This window comes from Nelumbo nucifera, chromosome 4 (assembly GCF_055504915.1).
Source record: "Nelumbo nucifera cultivar China Antique chromosome 4, China Antique-T2T, whole genome shotgun sequence".
Taxonomy (NCBI): Eukaryota; Viridiplantae; Streptophyta; class Magnoliopsida; order Proteales; family Nelumbonaceae; genus Nelumbo; species Nelumbo nucifera.
In genome coordinates, this window is record NC_142652.1 from 85742664 (window position 1) to 85770498 (window position 27835).

Below are 27835 nucleotides of genomic sequence, written 5' to 3' on the forward strand. Positions count from 1 at the left end.
TGCATGTTCCTCCACCTCGTTGTGGCGTTGATATTGCAGATGCCATTTATAAATGTTTAAAGGAGTGGTGACTTGAGAACAAGGTGTTTATAGTTTCTGTGGATAATACATCATATAATGATTCCTGTTTGAGGTTTTTGAGAGAGATCTTTTCTAGGAATAGGAGGTTGCTTTGTGATGGAAAATTATTTCATGTTCGATGTTGTGCACATATTTTGAATTTGTTGGTTCAAGATGGTCTTGATGAAATTGGTCACATCATAGAAAATGTTCGTGAGAGTGTCAAATACATTAACCAATCTGAGGCTAGGAAACAAACATTTTCTGAAATTGTACAACAATTACAACTTGGTACAAAGAAGTTGGTTATTGATTGTCCTACCCATTAGAATTCAATGTTTGAGATGCTGTCATGTGCTTTGAAATTCAATGATGTGTTTCCAAGATTTCAAGAAAGGGAACCAAACTATGACTACTTGCAAACTCCTGAAGAATGGGAAAAGGTGGAAAAGGTATGTGAGGTACTTGAAGCTTTCAATGTAGTCACGAACATTATTTCTGGTAGTGAGTATCCTACTTCTAATTTGTACCTCAGTGAGATATATAGGGTGAAAGAAATTTTGAACTTGAAGGCAATGAATGAAAATGATTTCATTAGAAGGATGGTTGTAAAGATGAAGGGGAAGTTTGATAAGTATTGGAGTGAATGTAACCTGTTAATGGTTGTGGCTTCCGTCTTGGATCCAAGGTGCAAACTAAGGCTGGTTGAGATGTGTTTTTCAGAAATCTATTCAAAATCTGAAGCTAGAAATAACATTGAGCAAGTTTGAAGAGCTTTGTACCAACTTTATGATGAGTTTGTAGCTGCTTATAATGCTAGTAGTGAGCAATCATCCACTCAAGGGAATGGTAGCAATAGATCTTCTTCCAATTCTAGTTCCAATTCTCAATTAGCAACAAGCTCAGGATGGTCAAAATTGATGAATTATGTGAAGAGAGTTGAGACCATTCCATCACCAAATCCAGAGTTGGATATGTACCTTGAGGAGGGTGTATATATTTGTGAGGATGAAAGGTCATATTATGAGTTCAATGCTTTGGAATGGTGGAAGGCAAATAATTTGAAATATCATGTGTTGTCGAAGATGGCGGCTGAAATTCTTGCCACTCCAATATCCACAGTAGCTTCAGAATCTACATTTAGTGCTGGTGGTAGGGTAATTGATCCCTAACGTGCATCTTTAGCTCCAGAAACCGTTCAAGCTCTGATTTGTGGAGGGGATTGGATTTGTGCTTCATGGTGTGAAGAAAAAACATAAGGTATATTACACTAACTTCTATTTATTATTGCTTAGTGGTACTCTATTTCTTTATGCTTTGATTTGTTTATCAATGATTTAATTTTGGTCATTTTGCATGTTTGTAGGTAGACAAAAAGCCAATTGAAATACTTCTACCCATTTCTTAATGATTCTTCGAGCTTTGGATAGATTGTTTGGATGCCAAGGAGTTGTGGCCATGTTGATCATTTGTTGTGGTTTCAAATATTAGAATATTTAGGTTGTGGATTTTTTGAGTTGTTTTATGGATTTTTGAGTGGATCAAACCATTGAACTTATTACCCTTTTGAACTATTGAACTTATTTGATGTTAACCCCTTTTCTAGTAGTTCAAAATTTAGTTGGCATTCTTTTTGAATTAGATTTTCTTAGTTTTTTTGATTTGGCAACTAGATTTTCTTAAGTTATTTGCTGAAATTGTTGGATGCTTCATGCTTGCATAAGTTGAGAAGCTTAGAAAAGCAGGTAATTCTCGTTTCATCTATCCTATATTCAAGTGCTTTTTTTCGTTTCTAATCAGAGAGAGAGAGAGAGAGAGAGTTGCCTATGGAGGGGACCCTTCAAATTTGCATGAACCACCATTTGAGCAAGATGACAAAGATTGTGAACCAGATATTTTTGAGTTGGATTCTATTTTTTTATTATGATTCAACTATTTTTAATTGTGGTTCAGCTTTTCTTGTTTATTTGAACAATTAAAGGAGTATGGGACAAGAAAACTATGTTTATCTTTATTGCAGAAAAGAATTTTTGTTCAGCTATTTTTATGTTCAAGGATTTTTGTTTATCTTTATTGCAGAAAAGAACAAGAAAACTATGGTTTGGTGCTGACCTAGACCCTTTCTATTAAAATAAGGTCCATTGATCATTTGAAGCTCAACAAATCTCTATAAAACTAGTACAATGCCATAGTTAAATATAAAACGAGTGCTTTTTTGCAGCAAAATACAAAATAACTGTTGTAAATAGATAAAGATATATTCATATAAATCTCAAATCCCACATTCCCACTTAATCCTAAAGAAGCTAAAATTAAAGTTCTAAAAAGGGTCATATATTGGATTGGATCTTAGTGGATCAGATCAAATGATACCTGAATTCGATCTAATTAGTAAACAGACCAGACTTTCAAATCTAATTTAATCCAATCATGGTTAAATGGATATCTTATTCCAAATTAAATGAATCTCGTTCAAATTCAACTTGGATTAAATCTGATCCATTGGGAGCCCTATATTTTTATCAATGGAGGAAACTGCAACCTGAAATGTCTCTCTGGGGAAGCCAATCGTTCAAGCTTTGAACATGGAGTAGAGGAAAACCATCCAGTGATATGTTGCAGTAGCACTGTTTCAGTCTTGTTGGCAGCCCTATTGCCATCATTTGGTTCAATACATGCAGGGTGGGCATCTTTTTGACCAATTGTTGAGGATAGGGATGATGCTTACTGCTTTTAGTGCTGTATGCAGTAGCATCTGAAGTGCAATTTCAAAAGTACCATTTGCTGATTTGAGATTACTCTTTACATTCTCTTCATGACTAATATCCTGGCCTCTCAATGCATTATGTTTATCCTAATGAAGGATGCCCTATATAACAGGCACGGCAAGCACATCTCATAGGCAACAAGGCTCTAGTGAAAGGACAGCTGCATAACATGCATATGAAGGTTGCTCATGGGAAAGCTCAGGAATCATCAATTTATCATCAGAGGTTTGTGTGTTCCTAACAAGTTAATTTGCAAGGTTCTGTTTGCTGGGCGTGCATTAGTATCTTATTTTTTTAATCTTTTAAACCATATATTTTTCTCTCTCATGGACACATACATGCATGCACGTGTGTGTATATGAAACTGCTCAGTTCTTACTTGAAAAAAATAATACACACACAGTGAAACTGGGAGTGTCTTCTTTTTTTGTGATGAATGAAGATAAAGTTCCCATCCAACAATTTCTAACCTAAGGGTCAAACACAGCTATTCACATAAAGGACGAGCTTCCATGGCATTAATCTTTTATGATCTATTCAACCACATTATGAGCCAGATATTGTTCTTAATGTCAGAACCTGGGTGATGGTCCAGTGGTTTGGCATCCATCTTTCCATTTATGATTATTGGAAGGGCTGATGTGAAACTCAAGGACTTATCTTTGTTACACTCAAGGACTTACTTATCTAATATTCTTTTGGTTTTGCTTTTATTCTTTTACCAGTGGTTGGTTGTTTGTGTAAATATAAAAACATCAACATATATGCTTATTATCTACAGAAAATTTCCCAAAGAGAAGTTTTTTTTTTAACTCATTTGGAACTTTTTCAAAATTTACCTTCTTTGAGTATTCTTCTCTCTAAGTCAGCCATGATCAGCAGGACATTCTTGAAGATATCCAAGGTGGTGAAATTCTCTATATCCCTGGAGTAATGACACCAACAGAGGTAAGGATATCCTCCTTTTCCATGATATTCTCAAAACTCTAGGACTTTTTGTGTGAATTCTAGCATTTGAACTCTTTTAGTTTTGAAATGGACTAATTATATTCATTTAATGATTCTGCAGTTATGGGCTGCATATAATTCTGGTGCAAGAGTTGTGAAGGTCAGCCTCATCAATTTCTTTCTCATGTTTCAAAAATGTTAGGACTAAGTGGCAATGGTATATATGGATGTGACTGTCCTGTTTCTTGCACATCACCAGTTCAATATGTTATTCAGGTATTCAGCTCTCCAAATTCATAACATTTATATGATATGTTTTGGAGCATTAAAATGTATGTTTCAAAATGTCTATAATAGCTAACCACAATCTCTTTTAGTCCTGTATTTATCTCAAGCCTGCCTAATTCAGGCATGCCATTACCAGTTTTTAACTCAATGTTCTCATAGATGCACTAGTGTTCTTGAATATATCTTTTCATATTTCAGTGGGATTAATAATCTGTATCCAGACTACCCTTCCCAATACCCTGTTATTCAGGATCCCCATTGGCTAATGGCCCTCTTGTAGCATTAATTATGTACCTCCATATTTAAGGCTCTATCTGTGCTTGAAGAGATGTCATGTTGTCAATGTTGGTGCTATTCCAGGATTAATCAACTTGTTTTTGCTTCTCAAAACAGAAATACAGTTCTAGAACATTTTTTTGCTGATGTGGTGATTTCAAGAACAAATAAATAAAAACATTGTTGTAGAACACTGCCTAAAACCATTCATTTTTGCAAACTTAGTTGTTTTGTAAGAAAAGAGGAAGAAATGAAAGAGTGATTACAGAATTTATTTTTTTTCAAAAGTGTTATTTTTCCAAACTGTGTTTCAGAAAGCTCAAATTCGAGCTCGGTTCATTATCGATCTCGAGCTCAAACACATACATTTTGTACTCGAGCCAAACTCAAGTCTCCATTTTTTATTCGAATCGAGCTCGAGCCTTGCAGTTTTCTATCGAACCGAGCTTGAATACTTAATTATTTGGCTCGGCTCGGCTCGTGTCCACCCCTATCTCCATGTAAAAATGCTAGGGAGAATGACGGTTCAGCCCAGGGTCAGAATTTGTAGGCCCAAAGTACTGTTGGGGTAGGTGCCAGTTTGGAATTAAGGCCAATTCATGGGCAGCGTTGGTGCATAGAGTGTGGGTTGTTGACATTCTAAATGTTTATAGCTCTGTAGTGGAAATCAGAAATCTGTATTAGGCCTGTGGGTACTTTTCCGAAAATGATATTATGGTGATCAGGGGAGTGTTCTATGCCCACTTTCTCACCAGCCTGGCTAGCTTTTGGGCTGCTATGGTTGAAGAAATGCCAATTCCTTTGTTTCCAAGGGTACCGAAATTTGGTAAACCCATTTCTCAGCTTGTGCTATTGAGCTATCTCTCAATGCCCTTTGTCTAGTTTGGGACAAAAGTCTTATTGATTTATAATTAAACCTGTTCATGGGTTGGACTTGGGCTTAACTTTCGTCAAAATTTAAATGGATATAGCCCAACAGCCCAAAGTTTGATATAAAGCCCGACCCTTGAACATATCTACCCATATCTGTTTAATCCAAATGCATTGAATGTAGGGCTGTTCACGGGTCGGGTTGGGTCGGTTTACTAGTGTTTTTTCAACCGACCCGACCTAGTCGGGTTACCTATAGATCAATCCAAAACCGACCCTCTATTAAGTAAAACTGACCTAGTTTGTTTGAGTCAGTTTGGGTCGGTTTGGGTTTCAACCAAATCCAAACTTGCATAATGCACATGAAGTCAAAGTGCTAATATTATATATAATATTTCAAAATATATTTTCTGGAAAAACTAAAAAGGAGATCGGCATTGAATCCTTAGAAAAACTAAAATATATATTTTTTTTGGTGGGTCTACCTTCGTCTCTGTGGGAATTTTATGCATAATTGTAATCAAAATCCATAGAAAAATAAAAAAAAGGAGATCGGCATTGAATCTGGATTTGCTTCTCACAATCACAGAGTGCCCAACACATCTTGAACATATGTACTTGTAAATTGTTATTCATGCAATGCATGGCTAAAATGTCTTGTAAGGTTAGTGTGAGGTAAACTTTTTGTGAGGAGCAAATCTAAATTCTTCGACAATGTGATTGGTTTTATTCATGAACAACAAATGACACGTCAACATAAAACATCGGATCTGCTCCTCACAGAGCCTGCCTCACACTGACCTCACAGCATGTTTTGGCCATGCATGGAACATTTTGTACTAGTAAATTTTTAATTTATGGGGAGATGTTTCAGATGCATGGCTGAAATGTGTTGTGAGGTTGGTTGGATTTCAGAAACTCTCACACACAAATTTTTGCTTGAGCCCTATCATTATGAATTGGGATTTGTTCATCACAAAATGCTCCTCACATTGACCTCACAGCCACATCCCACGATGCATTGAGAACATCTCCCCATGAATAATATAAGCATGGAAGATGTTCCAGATGTGTAATTGAAACATGATGTGAGGTTATTGTCAAAACTCTATCATTATAGACATTATTACCATTATTGTACAAGAGTCCGGATCTCATACCCCACAAGATATGTTTGTGTCAAAACTCTATCATTATAGACATTATTATCATTATTGCACAGGAGTCCGGATCTCATACCCACAAATGCTCTACCCACAACATACCACAGTCACACATGGGAAACATTTCATCCTATTACATGTTACCATGGGAATTGGGATCTTCTCTGTGAGGTGCACACCTTACACCAACCTCACAGACACATCTCACCATGCATTAGGAACATCTTCTATTACCTCACAGGTACATCCCACCATGCATTGGGAATATTTTCCATGAATAATGTTTGTAAATAGTGTTCTGTGGGCAAGTGTGTATAGATTACTAGTGGCTAGGAAATTAGGAGTCTATTGCACGGCAAGTCACCCAAGACTTCCTAGTCCCTACCCAAAAGCCGACAGACCAACGAAGTGATATGCTGTAATTTGTTTATTGGGAAAAAAGAAGAAGAAAAAAAATGAGGGAAGAAGTAGTAATCGTTGTGGGTGCCGGACCGGCGGGACTGGCAACCTCAGCGTGCCTGAACCTCCACTCAGTCCCGAACATAGTTCTGGAAAGGGAAGACTGTGTAGGTTCGCTATTCAGGAACAAGTCTTACGATTGCCTCCACATTCACCTGCCCAAGCAATACTGCGAGCTCCCCCACATGTCATTTCCTTCCAATTCGCCCATGTATGTACCCAGGAGCGATTTCATCCGTTACTTGGACGACTACGCCTCTCGTTTCAAGGTGAATCCAGTCTACCATCGATCCGTCGAGTCGGCCACCTTCGACCAAGCGACCCAGAAATGGCACGTCAAGGCCAGGAATACAGTCTCCGGCGAGACGGAGGACTACGTTTCTAGGTTTCTGGTGGTGGCGACCGGCGAGAATTCCGACCCCTTTGTCCCGGAGATTGAAGGGTTGGACACGTTCAAAGGAGAGCTGCTTCATTCTACCAAATATAAATCTGGGGCGAAGTTCAGCGGCAAGAGTGTTTTGGTCGTTGGTTCTGGGAACTCCGGCATGGAAATCGCTTTCGATGCAGCTACTGCTGGTGCCAAGACCTCCATTATTGTTAGAAGCCCGGTAACCAAATCAAGTTCAAGAATCAGTCCAAGATTTTTTTTTTCTGTATATATTCTTGATTATTAAGTCTTGAGACTGATTAATTAGTCGAGTTCTGCAGCTTCACATTCTCTCTAAGAACATGCTGAGCCTGGGGTTGATCTTAAGTGCGTACCTTCCCGTTGACGCGGTGGATACATTAATTCTCACTCTCTGCAGGTCTCTGTACGGTGACTTGAGCAAGTACGGGCTTCGTCGGCCGGAGGAAGGTCCGTTTTACTGGACGAGGACATACGGCAAGTATCCAAATACCAACGTCGGAGCCGCTCAGATGATCAAGTCCGGCAAGATTCAGGTACTTCATAATTCATTAAGGCCTAGTTTGAGAGTGATTGCACCGGTTTTGGTCATCGGGGCCTTTAATCCATTTATCAAAATATCATTGATATTCTAGTAATTTTACCAAGCAGGGACCAGGGGTCATTGCAAGGTGGGGAATCCCCACAAGGAAAAAATTCCTTCTTTTGTGAAGACTAAAGAAATGAAAAGAATAGCCCCTTTCCATGTGGTCGAAAATAACGTCGGAAGATGGAAGAAAAGAAAAAAGTATGATTTTCAATCCATAATTGTCATTTTCAAGATAATGAAAAAATATCGGGGTTGTAGTAGATAAAGGGCAATTTTTTGTTTTAAATATGAATAAAAGATAATATTTTTATAAAATAATAAAAATAGGATAGTTTTTTTTTTTTTTTTGAAAAATATCAAGGAAGGGCAATGATACTTTTCATTGTCTTCCCCTACCCTTCCTTTGGTGATGGAGGCCGGAATTCCCTTTTTGTACCGGTGAAGGAAAACCGAAACACGAATATGGTTGTCTCCATTGTGCCACGAACACAACACAAAAACCGAAAGATGAATATAGCGATTGTCTCCGCCTTGAAACCCTTACTAAATCCTTATTGGAGCAGTTCATGATGAATACAGCGTGTGAAAATCTTTGTGTCTCGTTTCTCTCTATTCTCTATTATGTAAGGCACAATCATATATATATATATATATACATACAATCTACACCTGAAATTTAGGAGTAGGAGACTCACTAGGATAAGATACATGCATGCATGAGAGGAGTTCCTAATGCATGCAAATTTCCTAGTCCATGACGAATTTCAATACTCCCCCTCAAATTGGCGCATGAAGATTCCGAATGCCCAATTTGCCAAGGAAATAGGTGAATTTCTCTTTCCCAAGAGCCTTCGTCAAGATGTCAGCCAATTACTCTGTGGTTCGAACATGCCGAGTAACAATGTTCCCATGCCGCAGTTCATCACGAACAAAATAACAGTCGACTTCAATATGCTTTGTCCTCTCGTGAAACACTAGATTCGCGGCTATATACAGGGCTGCCTGTTTATCACAATATAACTGCGCAGGTTCGTCATGCACCACTCCCAAGGACAATAGAAGTTTCTTCATCCACTTCAATTCACAGCATGTCACAGCTATCGAACGATATTCTGCTTCTACCGAGGAGCGTGACACAGTGTGTTGTTTTTTCGTTTTCCAAGAAACTGGTGACTGCCCCAGCAGAACGTAATAGCTGGTCAACGATCATCGTGACAACGGACAACTTGCCCAATCAGAGTCACAGTAAGCATACAAACGCAGATCGCTATCGGAACGCAATACTATACCTTGTCCAGGATACCCTTTCATATATCGCACTACACGCAGAGCTGCCTCCCAATGTTCTTGTCGCGGGCTTTGCATGAACTGGGCCAGAATATGAACACAATAGAGCTCAGGTCGTGTGATGGTTAAGTATATCAACCGCCCTACTAGTCTTTGGTATTAATTCGGATTGTCCATTAGAGTGCCCTTGGCCAGCACAAGATGATGATTATGTTCAATGGGCAGTAACGCTGGTTTGGCTCCTAATAGTCCACATTCCGAGATAATGTCCAGGGCATACTTCCGTTGAGATAAATGTATTCCCTCATGACCACGAGCTACTTCAATACCTAGGAAATATTTGAGTGGTCCCAGATCTTTCATATGGAAGCATCGACTGAGATACTCTTTGAATTTCATAATGGCTACAGTATCATTTCCCCCAACAATCAAATCATCAACATATATTAGCACGTGCAGACGAACATTGTGTTTGAAATAAGTGAACAAAGAGTAATCCGGATACGATTGAACAAACCCGAACTGTATCAAGGCCGTTGTTAATTTCGAGAACCAGCATCTGGGAGCTAGACGTAATCCATAAAGAGATTTCTTCAGTTTGCACACTTTTGTTCGATCCTTAGATGCGAAACCTGGCGACAACTGCATGTATACCTCCTCATCCAAATCCCCATGTAAGAATGCATTATGTACATCCATCTGATGCAACTCCCTATTCTTAGCGGCTGCCACGGCTAGGAAAGTGCAGACTGTCATCATTTTGGCCACAGGAGCAAAAGTTTCATTATAATCTAACCCCTCAACCTGTCTATTCCTAAGAATAACTAGCCGAGCCTTATGTCGTTTAACCGTCCCGTCTAAATTATATTTGATCTTATAAACCCATTTACTCCCTATTGCCTTTTTCCCGGGAGGTAGAGTTTCTAATGTCCAAGTACCATTATCCTCCAGAGCCTGGATTTCCTTCCTCATAGATTCCCTCCATTTCTCACTTTTCACTGCCTTAGAAAAGCTGGTGGGCTCGACTCCTACAGTGATTGCAACTAAGAAAGCTTGATGCCTAGTAGAGCAATTAGTACATGTCACATAATTCGCTATGGGATAGGGAGTCATACTTGAGGAGTCTGATTTAGAGTTGGCTTGAGTGTGAATGGGGCCTTTTAAGCGTTGAGCAGTGTAGGTCACGTAGGACTTCAACAAAACAGACGATGTGCGATGCTGATGTCCCCTACCAAGTTGCTCTTCTGGTGCCGTTTGTGGTGCTGGATCCACATTAATTCTGTCCTCACTACCATCAATTCCCACTTCCTGCACACTCTCTTCTTCTCCATGCTCCTCCTCTCTTCCATCATCATTATTCTCAAGGCTCCCCCTATCACAGATGTCGGCTGCATCACTCCCCTTGTCTTTATTCCCTCTGTGGCTGTGTACAACATCATCATGAACTCCGGCATCAACTAGTGCAATGGCTAGGCCAGTTTTGTCTCCCAGAGTGGCTTCTGAACCAGTGACATATGGAAATATATTCTCATGGAAGACTACATCACGGGAGACAAAATATTCACCTCTTTGAACGTCATATACGCGCCAACCTTTCTTTTCGTAGGGATAACCCACAAAAACACACTTCCTACTCCTTTCTCCAAACTTATCCTTGTCTCGAGGACTCCAATGAGCATAGTAGAGACAGCCAAATACTCTCATGTGCTCGTATTGAGGTGGCGTCCCGAACAGTACCTCATACTGAGTCTTCCCGCCAAGTACAGAAGAAGGTGTCCTATTTATCATGTATCCGGCGGTTAAGGCACACTCCCCCCAAAAACCAATGGGCAAGCCTGCTTGTGTTTTCTCTCCACCCGGCCGTTTTGTTGCGGTGTCCCAATACACGAAGTTTGATGCAGAATGCCATGAGTCTCAAAGTATGATTTCAAGCTTTTAAATTCTGTTCCATTATCACTTCGAACAGTCCTGACTTGCTTGCCAAACTGACGTTCTACCATGGCACAAAATTTCTCAATAATATGTGCTACTTCACTTTTTTTCCAGTAACAAGTAAACCTACACAACACAAGAATAATCATCAACAATGGTTAGAAAGTAAACTGCACCACAAGAGGCTGGTACTTTATAGGCGCCCCATGTATCACAATGAATTAGAGAGAAACAACCATTAGCTTTATGTTTACTTTCAGGAAAAATTTCCCATGTTTGTTTTGCTCTGTAACAAACATCACATGGCTTATCTCCTTCAATTCTACTATTTAATTTATCTACTTTAGGGAGAAAAGATAATATCTATTTAGACGAATGTCCTAATCTGCGATGGCATAACTCCCATTCATCCATACCTCTTGTTCTATTCGCCCGAACCGGTGCTGCTCCTCTAAAATGATAGACCCCATCACACTGCTCACCCACGCCGATCAGAATCCTTGAGGTTTGGTCCTATATCACACATAGCTTGTCAGTAAAAGTGACAGTACATTTTATCTCTTGCAATAATTTTGCTACGGAAATAAGGGTGCAGTTCATTCTTGGTACAAAAAGCACATGATGCAGATAAATATTTCCACCCAAATGTAAAGTCCCTTCCTTCACTGCAGTGGTTTGCTTCCCATTGGGAAGTCCCACCGGACACAGTGTAATATTCCGTGCATCCATCAATAAGTTAATTTCTCCAGTCATATGGTGCGACGCCCCAGAATCAATTATCCAATCAGTAGAATTTTTCTTACCAGAGAGTTTTTCATTAGTCCTGGTTTTGTAAGCATCGAGCATCCTTACAAGAGACTGCCACTACTCGTTATTAAGCCCGTTTATTCCGGTCCTGTCTCTATCAGTCACAGCTACATTAGCACCCACCTCACGCCCTGCTGATGATTGAACATCATAAGTTTTTGCTGAACCTCGGTCACGTCCGCCAGAGGGTCCACCCCATTTTCCTCGACCAGCTCCATCCCTGGTCGACGTAACACAGGGTCTGTCTCCCCATCATACCGACTTACTTGAGCTCTCACCGTTCCTGTCGTTGTTGACAGCCATGGTGACCGATCAGCAAGACTCGTCAGCAACTGCTCAACTACTCAACTTTAGGAAACATGTCTCTATCAGCCTGTCCGCTACAACAAATAGTAATGGCCAGAGGTGCGTCATAGTCTCAGGCTTCGTCTTCAATGTCTGGTCGGCCAGGTGTCGTCGGCATAGCGCCACGTGGATCTACACCGGAAGCCAAAAAGGATCAGTTCGGGTTTGGTGGGAGCGGAAGGAATATGTTGGGGTTCTACACCGTCGAAGCCCCTGGCTTGAAGATCACCCCTATTGTCGATCGAACGAAGATTGCAGACACAGACTGAGAAGGTAAGAAATCTTGAAGATGAAGACTGAATTGAAGGATTGCAGAGTGCAGACTGAGCCGCACCTCTGTGCAGTGTGCTACGGCGGTCGGCAGTGGCAGGAGCGAAAGCAATATGTCGGGGTTCTACACCGTCGAAGCTCCTGGCTTGAAGATCGCCCCTACTGTCGATCGAGTGAAGATTGCAGATGCAGACTGAGAAGGTAAGAAATCTTGAAGACGAAGACTGAACTAAAGGATTGCAGAGTGCAGACTTGGCCGCACCTCTGTGCAGTGTGCTACGGCGGTCGGCGGTGGCAGGAGCAGAAGCAATATGTTGGAGTTCTACACCGTCGAAGCCCCTAGCTTGAAGATCACCCCTACTGTCGTCCTCGTTAAGAGTTGGAGCCAGCGGTGGAGGCAGATCCTGCTGCACCCAGGAAGCCGCTCGCTACCAAGGCAACTCGTAAATTTGCACTGACCACTGGAGGTGTGAAGAAACCTCACAGATACCATCCAGGAACTGTTGCTCTCCGTGAAATTCGTAAGTACTAGAAGACTATGGAGCTCCTCATCAAGAAACTTCCGTTCTAGAGGCTTGTTCGTGAAATCGCTCAGGACTTCAAGACGGATCTCTGTTTCTAAGGCCACGCTGTGTTGGCTTTGCAGGAGGCGGCCGAGGCATACCTAGTGGGACTGTTTGAAGACACTAACCTCTATGTCATCCATGCCAAGCGAGTCACGATCATGCCCAAGGACATCCAGTTGACTCGTAGGATCCGTGGTGAGAGGGCCTGCAGCTGGTGTTTCCAAAGACTGAGAGATGGCTCTGCTCGCAAGTCCACGGGAGGAAAGGCACCCAGGAAGCCGCTCTGATACCATGTGAAAATCTTTGTGTCTCGTTTCTCTCCATTATGCAAGGCACAACCATATATTATATATATACATACAATCTGCCTGAAATTTAGGAGTAGGAGACTCACTGAGGATAAGAAACATGCATGCATGAGAGGAGTTCCTAATGCATGCAAATTTCCTAGTCCATGACGAATTCCAATACAGCGGTTTCAAGGAGAATGAATACAGCGGTTTCAAGGAGGTCCTTGCCGCTGACGAGGTTCAGGATGAATATAGCGGTTCGCTGCTCCAGGGTTTAGTAAGGGTTTGAAGCTCAAACGGGTAAGATCGTTTAATTGGTCAAGGGTGTTGTGCATTAATGAGGAACACATGTGATTACATTGTTTTGGACGGATCCGTGGTTGGCTCCGATTCAGTTGTGAGGTTCAGGATAAATACAGACGCAGAGGAAGACAATGAATAATGTTATTATCCTTCCTTTATATTTTTCAAAAAAGCTACCCTATTTTTGTTATTTTATAAAAATATTATCTTTTATTGATATTCAGGGCAAAAAGTTGCCCTTATCTGCAAGAAACCCAAAAATATTCACCAAGCTATTTCTGTTTGGCCACGTAGGGGTGGGTTGTTACACACCATACCCCAGTTAATGGGTCAATGGATTAGTGATGGCAACATATATTTACATACAGGCTCATTGGCATTCACTATATGGAGTCTATGCTTCCAAGATTTGAACTCGGCCCGGCTTTTAACAAATCCCTCACCCCAATTCAGATCTCCTTACTCATAAGAATCCTATCCACACCTAGGGCTGGGTTGGCCCGAACCCAAGGCTGGGTTGATGATTGGGTTAGGGTTAGGGTTGACCCCTCGGGCAACCCGAACCTGACCCCCTATAGTACTAGACTACTAGTCTACAACTCTACTACATGTCATATATATATATATATATATATATATATATATATATATATATATAACATACATTGATTTGTTTAGATGCATGATAGTTGTATAGCCCCCCTACATACTATCATGCCTTTCTTTAAGTTATTCACATGTACTTGACTAGTTGTCTTTTCCTTTTGTTTTATAATTTTTATGTGTGACCTATCAAATAGATTTAAATTATTTGCTTGATCCTATGAGTTGTTATTAGTGATTTTATTTCCATAATTTTATGTTTCATTATTGTTGATTTCATGAATTTATATTTTTGATAAAAATTCTATCATAAGTCATAACTCATGATAAATAAATACTTATTTTTCTACTACATTTTAAGGTATGGGAAGGTTGGGTTGGGCCCAACCCGAAGTTGACATCGGGTTGGGTTAGGGTTGAAGGAATTAGTTAGGGTTAGGGTTGGCCTCAACCCAACCTAACCCGGCCCGACTTGTAGCTCTATCCACACCTATCCACATGACATTACAGCTGTATATTAGGCTGTATTTGGAAACGATGCAAATGGAGTGTAAATCTCGATTCAGGGTAAACTTGTACTCTGGTTCATTTTTGCTTGTGTTTGGCAATATTATATTTATACATTGACAAATGGCAGAAAACACATTTTTCAATGCATATTTACATTGATAATAAGATGTAAAAGTACATCAACAGAAAAGAAGTAAATTTGTATTCAAGTGGGCTTTTGATAAAAAAAAGACATATGTTTTATTGGAATTTGTATTTGCATCAACTACAACTAAAAATCTATTTGGTAAGAAGGTAAATTTGTCAGTGCAAAATTAACCTAACTTTGAGCCTATTTGGCACATCTTTTTGAGAAGATCTTCTTGTAGCTCTGACAGTCAAAAGATGCATTGAGCTTTTGACATAAGATCTGTGCCGCCCGAAGACAGTTTGGCAAACGTGCATCTTTCTGTGCGTCTGCCTGCGTCTTTCCATCGAGATTAAAATGCGAAAGACGCAGGAAGCTTCATTTGAAGTTTCCCAAAATCAGCCCGAAATGGGCTTCTCGCGTTTTTTCGACACACTATCTTTTGGTGGCTATATCTTTCACGAGCTAAACGAGAATAGACCGAAAATATGTCTTTCTAACTTGTAAACAACCAAAAGGCTGCATGAAAAGACATGCCAAATGGGTCCTTTGTAATTTATATAAACCGTTTTACACTCTACATATTTGCATTGTTTACAAAAGCAGCCTCAAAAACATTATACATGAATGATAACATGCAAATATGAGAGATGTTCTCCTTCTCAATGTACAGTTATAGTGGGGTGTGGGTAGGATATCCCAACACTCCCCACCCACAGCTAGTTCACTAGTCACTATATGGAGAGTCTATACTTGAATGCTTCCATGGTTTGAACCTGCTTCTCTTCAGAGAGGGATGCCAAGTGACCGACCCTTTTTTCAGGTAAAAAGGGATCTCCTATCCACAAATTCACGCATCCCTACTCATAGAATATAACCATACTTTTCATTAGGAACATCTTGTCATGAATGGTAATGAAGATATTCCCAATGTGTGGCTGTAGTATCTGTGGGTAATGATGCAAGAAAGTTTGTGGGTAAAAAATACAGCTCGTAAAGAGATAGCCGACTGAACTACTTGGTAATCAGCCTTCCATTATATTTATGGAGCTAACTTCTAGAGAATTCTAGGTTGCTTGCTTTCCGGCTTTTCAAACCCTTATGGATGGGTTTTGGGGCCATGCCTTCCACTCATGGCTATTAGGCTATAAAATCTACGAGCTTTTCATTTAGTCCAAGAGATTGCTTATTAAAGAAATCAACCTGATTAGTGACTTTTAGCCTTCTGTAAGGTTGCAATTGGATTGGTTTTAGCAAAATCTGAATTTGATCTGATTATTGAAAATTGACATTCGAATTTGATCTAAAATTGGATTTGAATTCGAATCATAATAGAATTGGATTGGATTCAGATTTAATCCGATTTTACTTTAATTTTTTAGAATAAAAAAAATATTTTTCAACTTTTACTTGTAATAAATTAATGTAAAATTTATATATTAAAATTAATAAATATTATAATATGACCAAGATCAGATTAATTAGATCGAATGAAGTCAAATCCAAATCTAATCTAATTATTAATTAAATACAAATTACAAAATCTAAAACTGATTTGATTATATAAACACATCATCTGAATCCAGATAATCGGATCGGGCTGCGAATTTTCGGATATCATTCACACAGGCCTAGCCATCTGCCTGTGTGAATCGATCCATTGACATCTAAGCCTGTTTCGAGTTGGAAACTTGTCCTTTTAAATTGTGTGCAAGCTGATAAGTAGGCCCATTTAAATTTGATCTTTGTCCCTACCAATGGTTTTCCTTTGTGTTGGCTTTTGTAATTCAACCTTGATTTGATGATGTAATAGGTTTTGCCTTCAATAGCAAGCATAAAGGGTGATGAGGTGATCTTAACGAATGGGAAATTATACCAGTTCGACGCAATAATATTAGCTACGGGGTTTAAAAGATCTACAAACAAATGGCTCAAGGTAGGTGACGACCATTTCTCATGTCTTATTTCCCTCAACCAAGTTTGCAAATTTGGACTGCTCTGTTTGTTTGCATTGCAAATCTGGAATGGATGCAAATTTGGCACCTGGTTCAATTTTGCATTCCTTTGTATGATTTGCATTTTTTTCTGATGAAAAGTTTTTTTTTTTATTTTGTCTCATTTGGACTCATTGATAGCATAAATTTTGCATTAGTTTAAATTTGCACCACTTTCCACCTACCTAAATTATCTTTCATATAAAGTGGGGATCATGCCATATGGCTTTCTATCTCACTCTCAAACAAATAATCCTCCTATTTCAGTTTGTTTACGGTGCAAATGAATAAATGCATGGGAGTGCAAAATAGGCCTAATATGAAATCTAGTTTACTTTACTTCATATTTGACTGTCTTATTTGTTCATGAGAAATAAAATGTTGTCTACAACTCATAAGAAAGAGATTGTAGGTAAAAAGAGAACTACTTGTCTATGAACAAGGTAAGAAGAAAGATGATGTGGATCATTTTATTTGTTCATGAGAGAGGAAGGTGGTGCAAATTTTACATCATTTTTTGGAATGCAAAATTTGCTATGCAAGTGAATGCAAATGAAACAAAGAGTACAAGTTTTGCATTAATTAGATACGAGTGCAAAATCATAGGCTCATTTTGGAAGGAGTACAAATATAAACATGTAGAATGCAAAGCCCTGTATTTTGTATTATTTATTATGTACTTGCAGTGTACATATTTCTATTTTACTCTTTCTAAACCGAGCCATTGGCTCTGTTTGGAAAGAGTGGCTCTGTTTGGAAAGAGTACAAATACAAATATTACAGTACAAATATATACAAAATAATACAAGTTACAAGGTTTTGTGCAGTACAAATAAGGATATGCACTTATTTTGTGCAATACAAAATAATATTTTAACCTTTCTAAAATAATACAAAATATAACGATATGCACTCTACATATTTGTATTTGTACTCCTTCCAGACTGATCCATTAGGCTTTGTATTAGGGTTTTATATATATTTGTGTTGTACACATTTGTATTTGTACTACAAATAAATAAATACAAAACTGAATTGGTATAAAACCTGTATCTGTTTAACACTTTCATTGCAAATTGATGGTGCGCAATCCGACTGGTCCTAGCTGTCAACGATTCTGCCTCTGGGCGGAGATACGGGGAGCCTGAAACGGAGAAGATGAGGAAGCTCCAGGGGGAACCCGGTATGAATGCTCCGAAGCTCAAGTTAGAATTCTCTCAAAGGCAAGATAAAACCAGATGGCACAAAGTTCACATACCTTGTTCTTGGGGGGTAGGGAGCCTTTTATAACCACTTCGTTCACTCACTCCTAAGCTTCTGTCAGGTCGGGTATGATTATCTCTGCGCTCCTGCCAGTTCGGGTGTCATCATCTCTACTGGGGCAGAACCGCCACTGCTCTCTTTGTCGGAGCCGTCTCTACAACTAGAGATGGCAGTGGCAGGTGGCGGTGGCAGGTGGCCGTTGAAGTGCGGCTATCAAGCGTCAGATCTTAAGTCAGTCAGGTGCGCCGCCCCTGGACACGGACTTCCTCGGTGTCAAGCATGGTACGGTTGTTCAGTTCGGCGTCCTGGGGGTGAAGTGCTGGAGTGGTGAGCGAGGTGGTCTTGAGTTCAGATAGAGGTGTATCCTGAACTGCCATGGGACAAGCTAGTTCGGGTTGTTACCCTTTGTGTTTGTAAGGCTCGGGGCCAAAGAGAGAGCTCGGGCTCCTTGCGGGGAGTTCGGGCTCCTTGCAGGGAGTTCGGACCGCTGGTTCCTCCTTTCGAAGCTCGCGCCTCAGTCGTGTTGTTGTGCAATTCGCCTTTGCCACATGTTGGGTGATTACGAGGTCGGGCCAAATCTTCCTTCATCAATTGCCCCCCACTCCTCGTGCTAAGGGCCTTGCCTTGGCGCGGGGAGTTCGCGAGCTGGTTAGTGGATTTGTCTCGTACCTCGAATCTTGGTTGACTGATAGTGTAGGAAACGCGCCGAAAATGCTGACAGATGTGGTAGTGCGCTCTTTATTTTTAAAAATTGAAAAAGCGCGCCGCTGGGAGACGTGACAGCAGGCGTCTTTTCAAATTTGAAAACGTAGCGCTGCCGCCTTTAACGTGAGGAGACGTGCGCTGGCGTTCTGTCAGTTTCAAAAAGATGTGCGCCAATTACATCTCGGTCTCAGGGGATGTGCGGTCAGCGCGACTGCAGGCCGTTGGATCGGCTTTGATCTGCGCCGTTGCTTCTCGGTCACTGTGGTTATAAATAGTGGGGGACCCTAGTCGCTTTGTCACTTCTGCGTTGCCTCTTGAGCTCGCGTCCAGGTTTTAGCTTGCGTCCAGGCTTTCAGTTCGCGTTCAAGGTTTTTTGCTCGTTCAAGCTCTTATCCGGGTGAGTACCTTCCTGGAATCCACCTTCTTTCCTCGATTTCAAGCTTGCATAGATCAGGCGGTTCTTCCGGTGAGTCAGATGCAGGTTCCACGAACCGAGTTGCATCCCCTGATAGTTCTAGCGAGCCGGAGGTAGAGCTCGAGGAAGAGTTCAAACCCGTTGGTCGAGTCGCCTCGGGTAGTTTGGCGTCCACCTCTCGTCGGGGTCGGTCGTTAGACAAGTTTGGCCCCTCGACCATGACCCTAGAGGGGCTCCAATCCCTTATTACCTATTATAATTTGCCCGGGGAGTACGCTTATTTCATACCTTCGGGTAGCTTTCCTTGGGAACACGGTCCTGATGAGATCGTGATATTCCGGGAGCAGCTCGCTGCAGGGCTGCGATTGCCTTTCTATCCCTTCCTTGTCGAGGTCTTGAATCACTTCGGCGTTACAGTCGGCCAGCTTCACCCGAACTCCATTCGTAATTTGGTGGGGACAATCTCCCTATTTTGCGAACAGGGCTTTTCTTTAGACTTGGAGATCTTCTCTACCATCTTAATGCTTAAGAAGCAAGCGGGTCTCCTCCCCGGGCGTAGGCGAGCGTACTACCTGTCTCCTCGCCCGGGTTGTAAGCTTTTACATGAGCTTCCTAATAAGGTCCCGGCGTGGAAGCGGGACTACTTTGGGGTGCAAAATGTGCTGGGGTGGCCGTTTCTGACCGGGTGGGGGATGGCCGCCCCTAACTCCGGGGTTACGCTTGACAAGGAGACGGCAAAGGGCCTCCAGCAATGGGCGCGGCTTGGGCTAAAGTGCCAACAGTATCTGACGGAGGCCAAGCTCATTGCGGCCGGCCTGAGGTAGGTTCCTTACTTAGAGGTTCTATTTTGCTCTGTCTCTTGCTTTCTTCTGATGCCGAACTCTTTTTTGCATGTGTGATGGACTCAGGAGGGATCCATGGTGGGCACTTGTTTCAAGGCATGAAGAGGAGGAAGTGAGTTGCCAAGCGAACTCGCACCGAGCTGCCCCAGGATGCAGAGCCTGAGGTTCCAGACTACCCGTCAGAGGATCCGCCCAGGGAGCCCGAGATGGCTCCTCCAATGCAAGAAGTGGCAGGGGGCCCGTATGCTGAAACTACTTACACAGGGGCTCCCACCTACTCTGGGTCTGCTTATACGCGAGCTGGGCCCTCGGGCTCGGGGCCCCCAAGGGAATTTAGGAGTGTGTTGTCGCCGACCCACGCTCTTCAAAAGAGTAAGGAGGCCATTTTTCCCGAGGAGGTCATGGCGTGGACTGATCTCCCTCTGCACTATGTGGCCTGTCGTGCTGTTACTCATGCCATGGTGGTATGTCAGACTTTTTATTGAGCTCTTCTGCTTTTATCCTTCTTGCTATCGTTCTTTTAATCACTTGTTCTTTCCTTTCGGTAGGTGAAATCTTCTACTCACGCCTTGGCGGCCCAGGTGGAAAGGAGCTCGAGGCAGGCGCGAGCTACCGAAGAGGCTCTTCATGCTGCTGAGGCGGCTGCTCGCGTTGCACAGTCCAGGCAGGCGAGGTCTCAAAGAGATGCCGAGGCCATGGGAGTCGTAGTGAAACATATGGCGGACTTGAGGCTGGATTTGCAGCATTAGGTCGAATATCTTCAGGAGGACATTAGGGAGAGGACGCAGATCTTCTCTCAAGGTATTGAAGATGCCAAGAAGAAGGCCGTCGATGAGTACATCACCTCGCCGGACTTTGACGACCTGATTGTGGATTCGTACCGAAGGGGTTTCAAGCTAAGCTGGTGGATGATCCGGAATACATACCCCGAGCTTGATATCAGTGCCATATCCACTTCGCGCATAACTCAGGAGATGGTCAATTCTGCAGATGGTGAGCCAGATTCCGAGGGCGAGGCGGGACCTTCGGGTGTTGTTGAAGTGCCTTCTGATAATGAGGAAATAGCTCCGGGCCTGTAAATTTTTTTTTTTTGAAATATACTCCCTTATTTTGAAATGGAATGACTTTCTTTTCGGTTTAAGTATTAGTTGTTCTTTCCCCCGAACTGAACGTATTTGGCAAACTGACCATACGTCCGGTCGGTTTCCTGCCCAGGTTACCGCACTTCGCGCGGCCTGTTTTGGTGCTCTGAGATGCCGACGTCCCTATTAGTTCGTTGTCTCCGTTTTGCCTTTGGCTGACTTTTCTTGGCTTGCCTGTGCCGAGGTTCCTTCGTTAGCTCGGCATCCTAGCCCTTAGGCTTTGGTGGCGATTTTATCCACTTCGCTTGGTGGTCTATAGGTAGTATCGCCATAAGTTGACGATGTTCCATGCTCGGGGTACTTGCTTACCCTCTAAGGTTTCAAGCTCGTATGCCCCCCCGAGTGCTTTCTTTACTCTGTAGGGTCTTTCCCAATTTGGTCCGAGTTTGCCCACGCCGACGCAGAAGCTCCGCTTCTTTTACTCTGGCGTTGTAGTACCGAGCTACTTTTTGCTGGTAGGCCGTTGTTCGGATGTGTGCGAGGTCTCTTACTTCATCCAGTAGGTCGAGGTTGGTGCGCAACTCATCTCCGTTTGTCTGATCGTCATATGCTTCTAGTCGTAGTGTAGGTATTTTGATTTCCGCCGGGATTACTGCTTCGGTGCCATAGGTGAGGTTAAAGGGGGTCTCTCCTGTGGCGGTTTTTCCCGTGGTTCGGTGAGCCCATAGAACACTTGGTAGGTTCAGCCCAGCTATCAGTGCCTCGTACTCCACCTTGTTGTTGGATGCCGCGAACTCAAAGCGTAGTGCGTATTCCAATTTCGTGCCACTCGGGCCGCGTAGCACTATTCCAGCCCTGCTGCCCTGCTGGTTCAAGGAGCCATCTGCGTGAAGGATCCAGGGCTCCTCATCCCAGTTCGCGTTTGGCCTAACTAGGAGAGATGCCACACTGGCTGCTACTTCACAGGGTTCAGACTCTATTGGCTTGGAAGCTCCGGGCTCGCCTGAACTGGGGACCTTGGGCTCGGCCGGCCTAGGGGCTTCGAGGCTAAACGTGCACTCAATGATAAAATCTGCTAAGACTTGGGCCTTAATAGCAGTTCATGGCTTGTACTGGAGGTCGTACTCGCTGAGTTCGATGGCCCATTTTGTCAGTCGACCGGAAACCTCGAGCTTGAGTAAAACTTGCCTCAAAGGTTTGTCAGTCAGGACGATGATAGTGTGAGCCTGGAAGTATGGGCGGAGTTTCCGGGCTGCTATCACCAGTGCGTATGCTAGCTTTTCTATCTGTGGGTACCTTGTCTCTGCTCCCTGCAAGATTTTACTAACATAATAGATGGGTCGTTGGACCCGATCTTCTTTTATTAGTACCGAACTGACCACCTCGTCGCTTGCTGAGAGGTACAGTTCCAAGACTTCGCCTTCCTCGGGTCGGGCTAAGGTTGGCACACTAGCGAGGTAGCTTTTTATCTCGTCGAACGCGAGCTGGCAGTCTCGGGTCCACTCAAACCCTTTACCTTTGATTGCTTTGAAGAAAGGTAGGCAGCGGTCTGTTGACTTGGACATGAAGCAGCTCAGAGCAGCTATACGGCCGTTTAGCCTCTGAACTTCTTTTACTTTCCGGGGTGGTCTCATATCTAGGATGGCCTTTATCTTGTCCGGGTTGGCCTCAATACCGCGCCGGTTGACAATGTACCCTAGGAACTTGCCTGAGGTGACACCGAAGACACATTTGTTAGGGTTCAGTTTCATGCTAAATCGACGCAGGATTTGGAAGACAGAAACTAAGTCCTGTATTAATTCATGTGAAAACTGCATCTTGACGACCATGTCGTCTACATAACACTCTATTTTCGTGCCAATTAAGGGCCGAAACAGCCTATTTACAAGTCTTTGGAAGGTCGCCCTGGCATTTTTTAATCCGAAGGGCATGACCTTGTAGCAGTACAGGCCGAACTTGGTTATGAAGCTTGTTTTTTCCTCATCGGACTGGTCCATCCTGATTTGGTTGTAGCCCGAGTAGGCGTCCAAGAAGCTTAGCAACTCATGTCCCGAGGTCACGTCCACTAGGCGGTCAATCCTGGGGAGGGGGAAGCAATCTTTTGGGCAAGCTCGGTTTAGGTTGGTGTAGTCGACGCACATGCGCCACTTGCCGTTTGCCTTTTTCACCAGCACTGGGTTGGCTACCCAGCTTGGGTAATGAACTTCCCTTATGAAACCTGTTGCGAGGAGCTTTTCGATTTCCTCGTCGACCGCCCACCTGCGTTCTGGGGCTAAGTTGCGTTTCTTCTGTCTAACAGGTCTGACTACAGGGTCAGTATTAAGTTTGTGAGTTATAAGGCTGGGGTCAATACCGGACATGTCGGCCGCGGACCAGGCAAAAATATATAAATTTTGAAGTAAGAAACTCACCAGTTTGGTTCGTAGTGGTTCCTCGACGGAAGCACCGATCTGTAGTGTGCGAGCTGGGTCTGTAGCCAAAGTCGGGACTGCTACTGTTTCCTCTGTGGGCGAAGCTCGTTCCTCGCCTTGCTCCGTAGGCCGTTCCAGTTCAAGGTCGTTGGTTGCCTTGATTTTTCCCTTCAGGAAGGCAACATAACACTTGCAGGACTCAAGCTGGTCGCCCCGCGCTACCCCCACACCGAAGTCTGTAGGGAACTTCATTGTCAAATAGTAGGTGGAGGCCACTGCCCGCAGGATATGCGTAATTGGCCGCCCTATTATGGCATTGTATGGGGGGGGGGGGGGGTTGCGACCACCAGGAAATCGTGGTTGAGTCTGACCGCACAAGGCCATGTGCCGACTTCCACAGGTATTGTTATCTTTCCGATGGGCCTGACTTCTTCTCCGCTGAAGCCCACCAGGGGAGTGCTTGCGGGCTTCAGCTCGCTTCTCCGTAACTGTAGCTGGTCAAATGCCGACTTGAAGAGGATGTCCGCCGAACTACCCGAATCCACAAGTACGCGCCTGACTTCGAAGTCGCTGATCCTTAGTTTTATGACGAGCGCGTCATCGTGGGGGTAGTGGACACCTCGCGCATCGTCTTCCGTGAAGAAGATTGTTTCTTCTATCTCCGGCCTCTTTGGATGGTTCTGTTCTTCTCGGGCTGCCTCGCGAACGGACGTTCGGGCTGCTGTCGAAGTACACCCTGTTACCACCGAACCTTCCACTATCACATGGATGGTTCCCCGAACTGGCCTTTCTTCCGGAGGCTGTGGCAACGCTTCGGCTGGTCTGCTGTTGGATTCGGGGGCGTCCTTTTCGTTTTCCCCTTGCCGACTCGCCTTATTGTTATTATTGTTATTATGCTGTACAAATTTTTTTAAGTATCCGCAACGGATGAGTCCCTCTATCTCGTCCCGGAGATTATTACACTGTTCGGTACTGTGACCGTGATCTCTATGAAAACTACAGTACAGATTTTTGTTTCTCTCGTTTGGATTCCCTTTTAGGCGAGGTGGCCACTTGACGTATGGGGCGTCTTTGATTGTCATCAAGATCTCAGTCTGCCTCGTGTTTAACGGCGTATAATCCGTTCGAACTGCTAATGGTGCTCGGGACAGTTGGCTTGGCTTCGCCTCCCGGGCCAGGTTTCTTCTGTTGCCTGGGTTGGAGGGTTCACCCTCTCTTTTCCTTTTCTCGACCCCACCTTCGGTTATTTGGTTGATCTCTTCCTCTGTTCTCATGAACTTGTCTGCGAGCTTGAGGAATTCAGCCACGGTCGCGGGATGGCTGGCTACCATGTGCCATTTAAACTCCTTGTGCGCTACTCCTCTCTTGACCGCCGCGAGCTGAACTGCGGGGTCTAATCATGGTATCTGCAGGCACGCTTCATTGAACCACTTGATGTAGCCCCGGATGGATTCTCCTTCTCTCTGGACTACTCCGAAGATGCTTTCCTCAGTTCTGGGGCACCGCTTGCTGGTAACGAAGTGCGCGGTGAAGACCTGCACGAACTGGGTCCAGCTTCTTATTGACCTTGGGGCTAGGTTCTTGTACCATGTGTGGGCCACCCCCCTGAAGGTGGTGGTGAAGGCCACACACATGCATGATTCACTGGCCCTGGCGAGGTGCATTTGGGACTGGAAAGCATCGACGTGGTCGTTGGGGTCAAAGGACCCATCATACTTGTCCAATGGTGGAAGCTTGAAGTCTCTGGTCAAAGGACCCATCATACCCATCATACTTGTCCAATGCCAGGAGTTCTGATGCGAGGGGGGAAGGAACTGAGAGAATCGGGGCAGCTTTTACTCCGTCCGAGCTCGTCTCTTCCTTACCTCTAAGTTCGGGCAGGACACGGGTGGCAGTTCGGTGACTTCGTCGGCGCCTTCGTTGTTGAGTGGGCCTGGTACTGGCGCTGCTGGCCTCTGTGTTGCTGAGCTCGATGGGTCCAGAATGTTGGTAGTCTGCTACTAGGGCGCTGAATCGGTTCTCTGTGAGCGGGAACTCAGGCTTGGAGCACCGAGGTGCTGACTTTGTGGGTGAGGTTCCAGACCCGCCTACGAGTTGCAAGGCGGGAGTGATTCTTTCCCTTCGGCCTGGGGATGAGACCTGGCTGTTGGGGGGGTTCTGGGGTTGGGAGGCTTCTCCTCGACGAGGGCGTCCACCCTGAGGGGAAGCCTTAACTGGCTTCAGAGCAGGGTGCCGAGGTGGAAGCAGTGACTGGTTCAGGGGCAATTGGGGGAACTGCTGCTGATAGTGATGTTGAGAGAGGTGGTGCAGTACTTGGTGCTGCTGGAGTTGATGTTGCTGGAATTGTTGCATTTGGGCTTGCATTGCCCGCATGCATTGCATCAGGTCGTCAAACTGGTTTTGGCAGGTCGCTAGGGGGACAGCAGTTGGTTCAGTAAAGGTTGTTTCGATAGGGAGTGGAAGGGGGATGCTCATGGCAGGAAGGTTTACGGGCGCCACTATTTGTGGCGCATTCAAGCTTGGGATCCCATCCACCGGAAGGGGGATGGTGAACTGCCCGACGCACACCATGGGGACCTGAAGTTGTTCCCCGGTGGTGTTTGTCTCCGTGCCATGTCCGGCGTTGCTGGAAGAAGCCATGAGTGTTGGAGCTTTTGGAGAAAAGAGGTTATGAGAGTTTAGAGGGAGGCTTTTATAAGCGTTTCCACAGACGACGCCAATTGATGGTGCACAATCCGGCTGGTCCTAGCTGTCAACGATTCTGCCTCTGGGCGGAGATACAGGGAGCCTGAAACGGAGAAGATGAGGAAGCTCCGGGGGGAACCCGGTATGAATGCTCCGAAGCTCAAGTTAGAATTCTCTCAAAGGCAAGATAAAACCAGATGGCACAAAGTTCACATACCTTGTTCTTGGGGGGTAGGGAGCCTTTTATAACCACTTCGTGCACTCACTCCTAAGCTTCTGTCAGGTCGGGTATGATTATCTCTGCGCTCCTGCCAGTTCGGGTGTCATCACCTCTGCTGGGGCAGAACCGCCACTGCTCTCTTTGTCGGAGCCGTCTCTACAACTGGAGATGGCAGTGGCAGGTGGCGGTGGCAGGTGGCCGTTAAAGTGTGGCTGTCAAGCGTTAGATCCTAAGTCAGTCAGGTGCGCCGCCCCTAGACACGGACTTCCTCGGTGTCAGGCATGGTACGGTTGTTCAGTTCAGCGTCCTGGGGGCGAAGTGCTGGAGTGGTGAGCGAGGTGGTCTTGAGTTCGGATAGAGATGTATCCCGAACTGCCATGGGACATGCCAGTTTAGGTTGTTTCCCTTTGTGTTTGTAAGGCTCGGGCTCCTTGCGGGGAATTCGGGCTCCTTGCAGGGAGTTCGGACCGCTGGTTCCTCCTTTCGAAGCTCGCGCCTCGATCACGCTGTTGTACAGTTCGCATTTGCCACGTGTTGGGTGATTACGAGGTCGAGCCAAATTTTCCTTCATCACAAACAAATGGACCCTAATATCAATGTCCAATTTTTTTTAGAAAGAGAGAGCATTTTATATACTTATATAGTTATATGTGGATCCCTCGTGTTTATTCTAATATTGTTCAGGATGAAGACCACCTACTCAACGAAGATGGGTTTGCGGATGGAAGCAAAAATCCTAATTATTGGAAGGGAAAAAAGGGTTTGTATTGTGCTGGACTGGCAAAAAAGGGATTATATGGATGTGGTTTTGATGCTCAGAAAATAGCTAATGACATAAAGTCATTCTTATAAAGCCCAGCTTCTAAGAACCATGCTTGTAGATGATCAATTATATTTATCAAATTGCAAAATCAGGGTCGAGTTAGCATGGCATGTCTTACTTTATGATGTGTTTTTCACTTTTGAGAGCATCTACATTTATGTATCTATTCTATATAAAACAAATATATATGCCTTGGTTTTAGTGTAAATCATGAAAGTTAAATAAATATTATATATCTATAAGGTTTATCTTATCTTTATTTAGAAGTGCATAGCATGTTCCTTTATGCTAGCCATTGATCAAGATATCCATACTCTTTTTTATGATTTATGTGGGTTTTACGGAAAATTTATTTTACCTGTCGAGTAAGTGATACCCATTTCCTAGGTGGGTAAATAACTTTTCCACCCAAAGGGGGGGGGGGAGGGGAAAGTTGCGATGAGACAGAATTGCCCCTTTTAATAATGGCTTACCATGGCTAAAACGATCATTGTTTTATTTGCCTGGAAAATAAAAGAACATGGGTAG

The 27835-nt window shown here is 43.6% G+C and overlaps 1 protein-coding gene and 1 long non-coding RNA gene across 6 annotated transcripts; both read left to right on the forward strand.

Annotated features, from left to right (window-relative positions):
• Window positions 1-1858: 1858 nt before the first annotated feature.
• On the forward strand, window positions 1859-4327 carry LOC148800811 (uncharacterized). 2 transcript variants are annotated; one of them, XR_016085431.1, is made up of 4 exons: window positions 1859-1926; window positions 2941-3053; window positions 3698-3776; window positions 3898-4327. It is a non-coding gene; the product is annotated as an uncharacterized LOC148800811 (long non-coding RNA). The 2 variants fall into 2 exon arrangements; XR_016085432.1 differs by lacking the exon at window positions 1859-1926 and adding an exon at window positions 1935-2834.
• A 2363-nt stretch (window positions 4328-6690) lies between these two features.
• Window positions 6691-27566, forward strand: LOC104585760 (putative indole-3-pyruvate monooxygenase YUCCA10). Of its 4 annotated transcripts, XR_016085541.1 has the most exons (6): window positions 6699-7440; window positions 7541-7774; window positions 16681-16803; window positions 17967-20064; window positions 20153-20550; window positions 20635-21227. XR_016085541.1 is itself a non-coding variant. In XM_010242741.3 (5 exons), the coding sequence occupies exons 1-4, from the start codon at window positions 6829-6831 to the stop codon at window positions 18021-18023; spliced, it is 1026 nt and encodes a 341-aa protein (XP_010241043.1). In that variant the 5' UTR covers window positions 6699-6828; the 3' UTR covers window positions 18024-18044; window positions 27169-27284. The 4 variants fall into 4 exon arrangements, 3 of the variants coding, with proteins under 3 accessions (XP_088759385.1, XP_010241043.1, XP_010241039.1); XM_010242741.3 differs by lacking the exons at window positions 20153-20550; window positions 20635-21227 and adding an exon at window positions 27169-27284 and having other exon boundaries at window positions 17967-18044; XM_010242737.3 differs by lacking the exons at window positions 17967-20064; window positions 20153-20550; window positions 20635-21227 and adding an exon at window positions 27169-27566 and having other exon boundaries at window positions 6701-7440.
• Window positions 27567-27835: the final 269 nt, after the last annotated feature.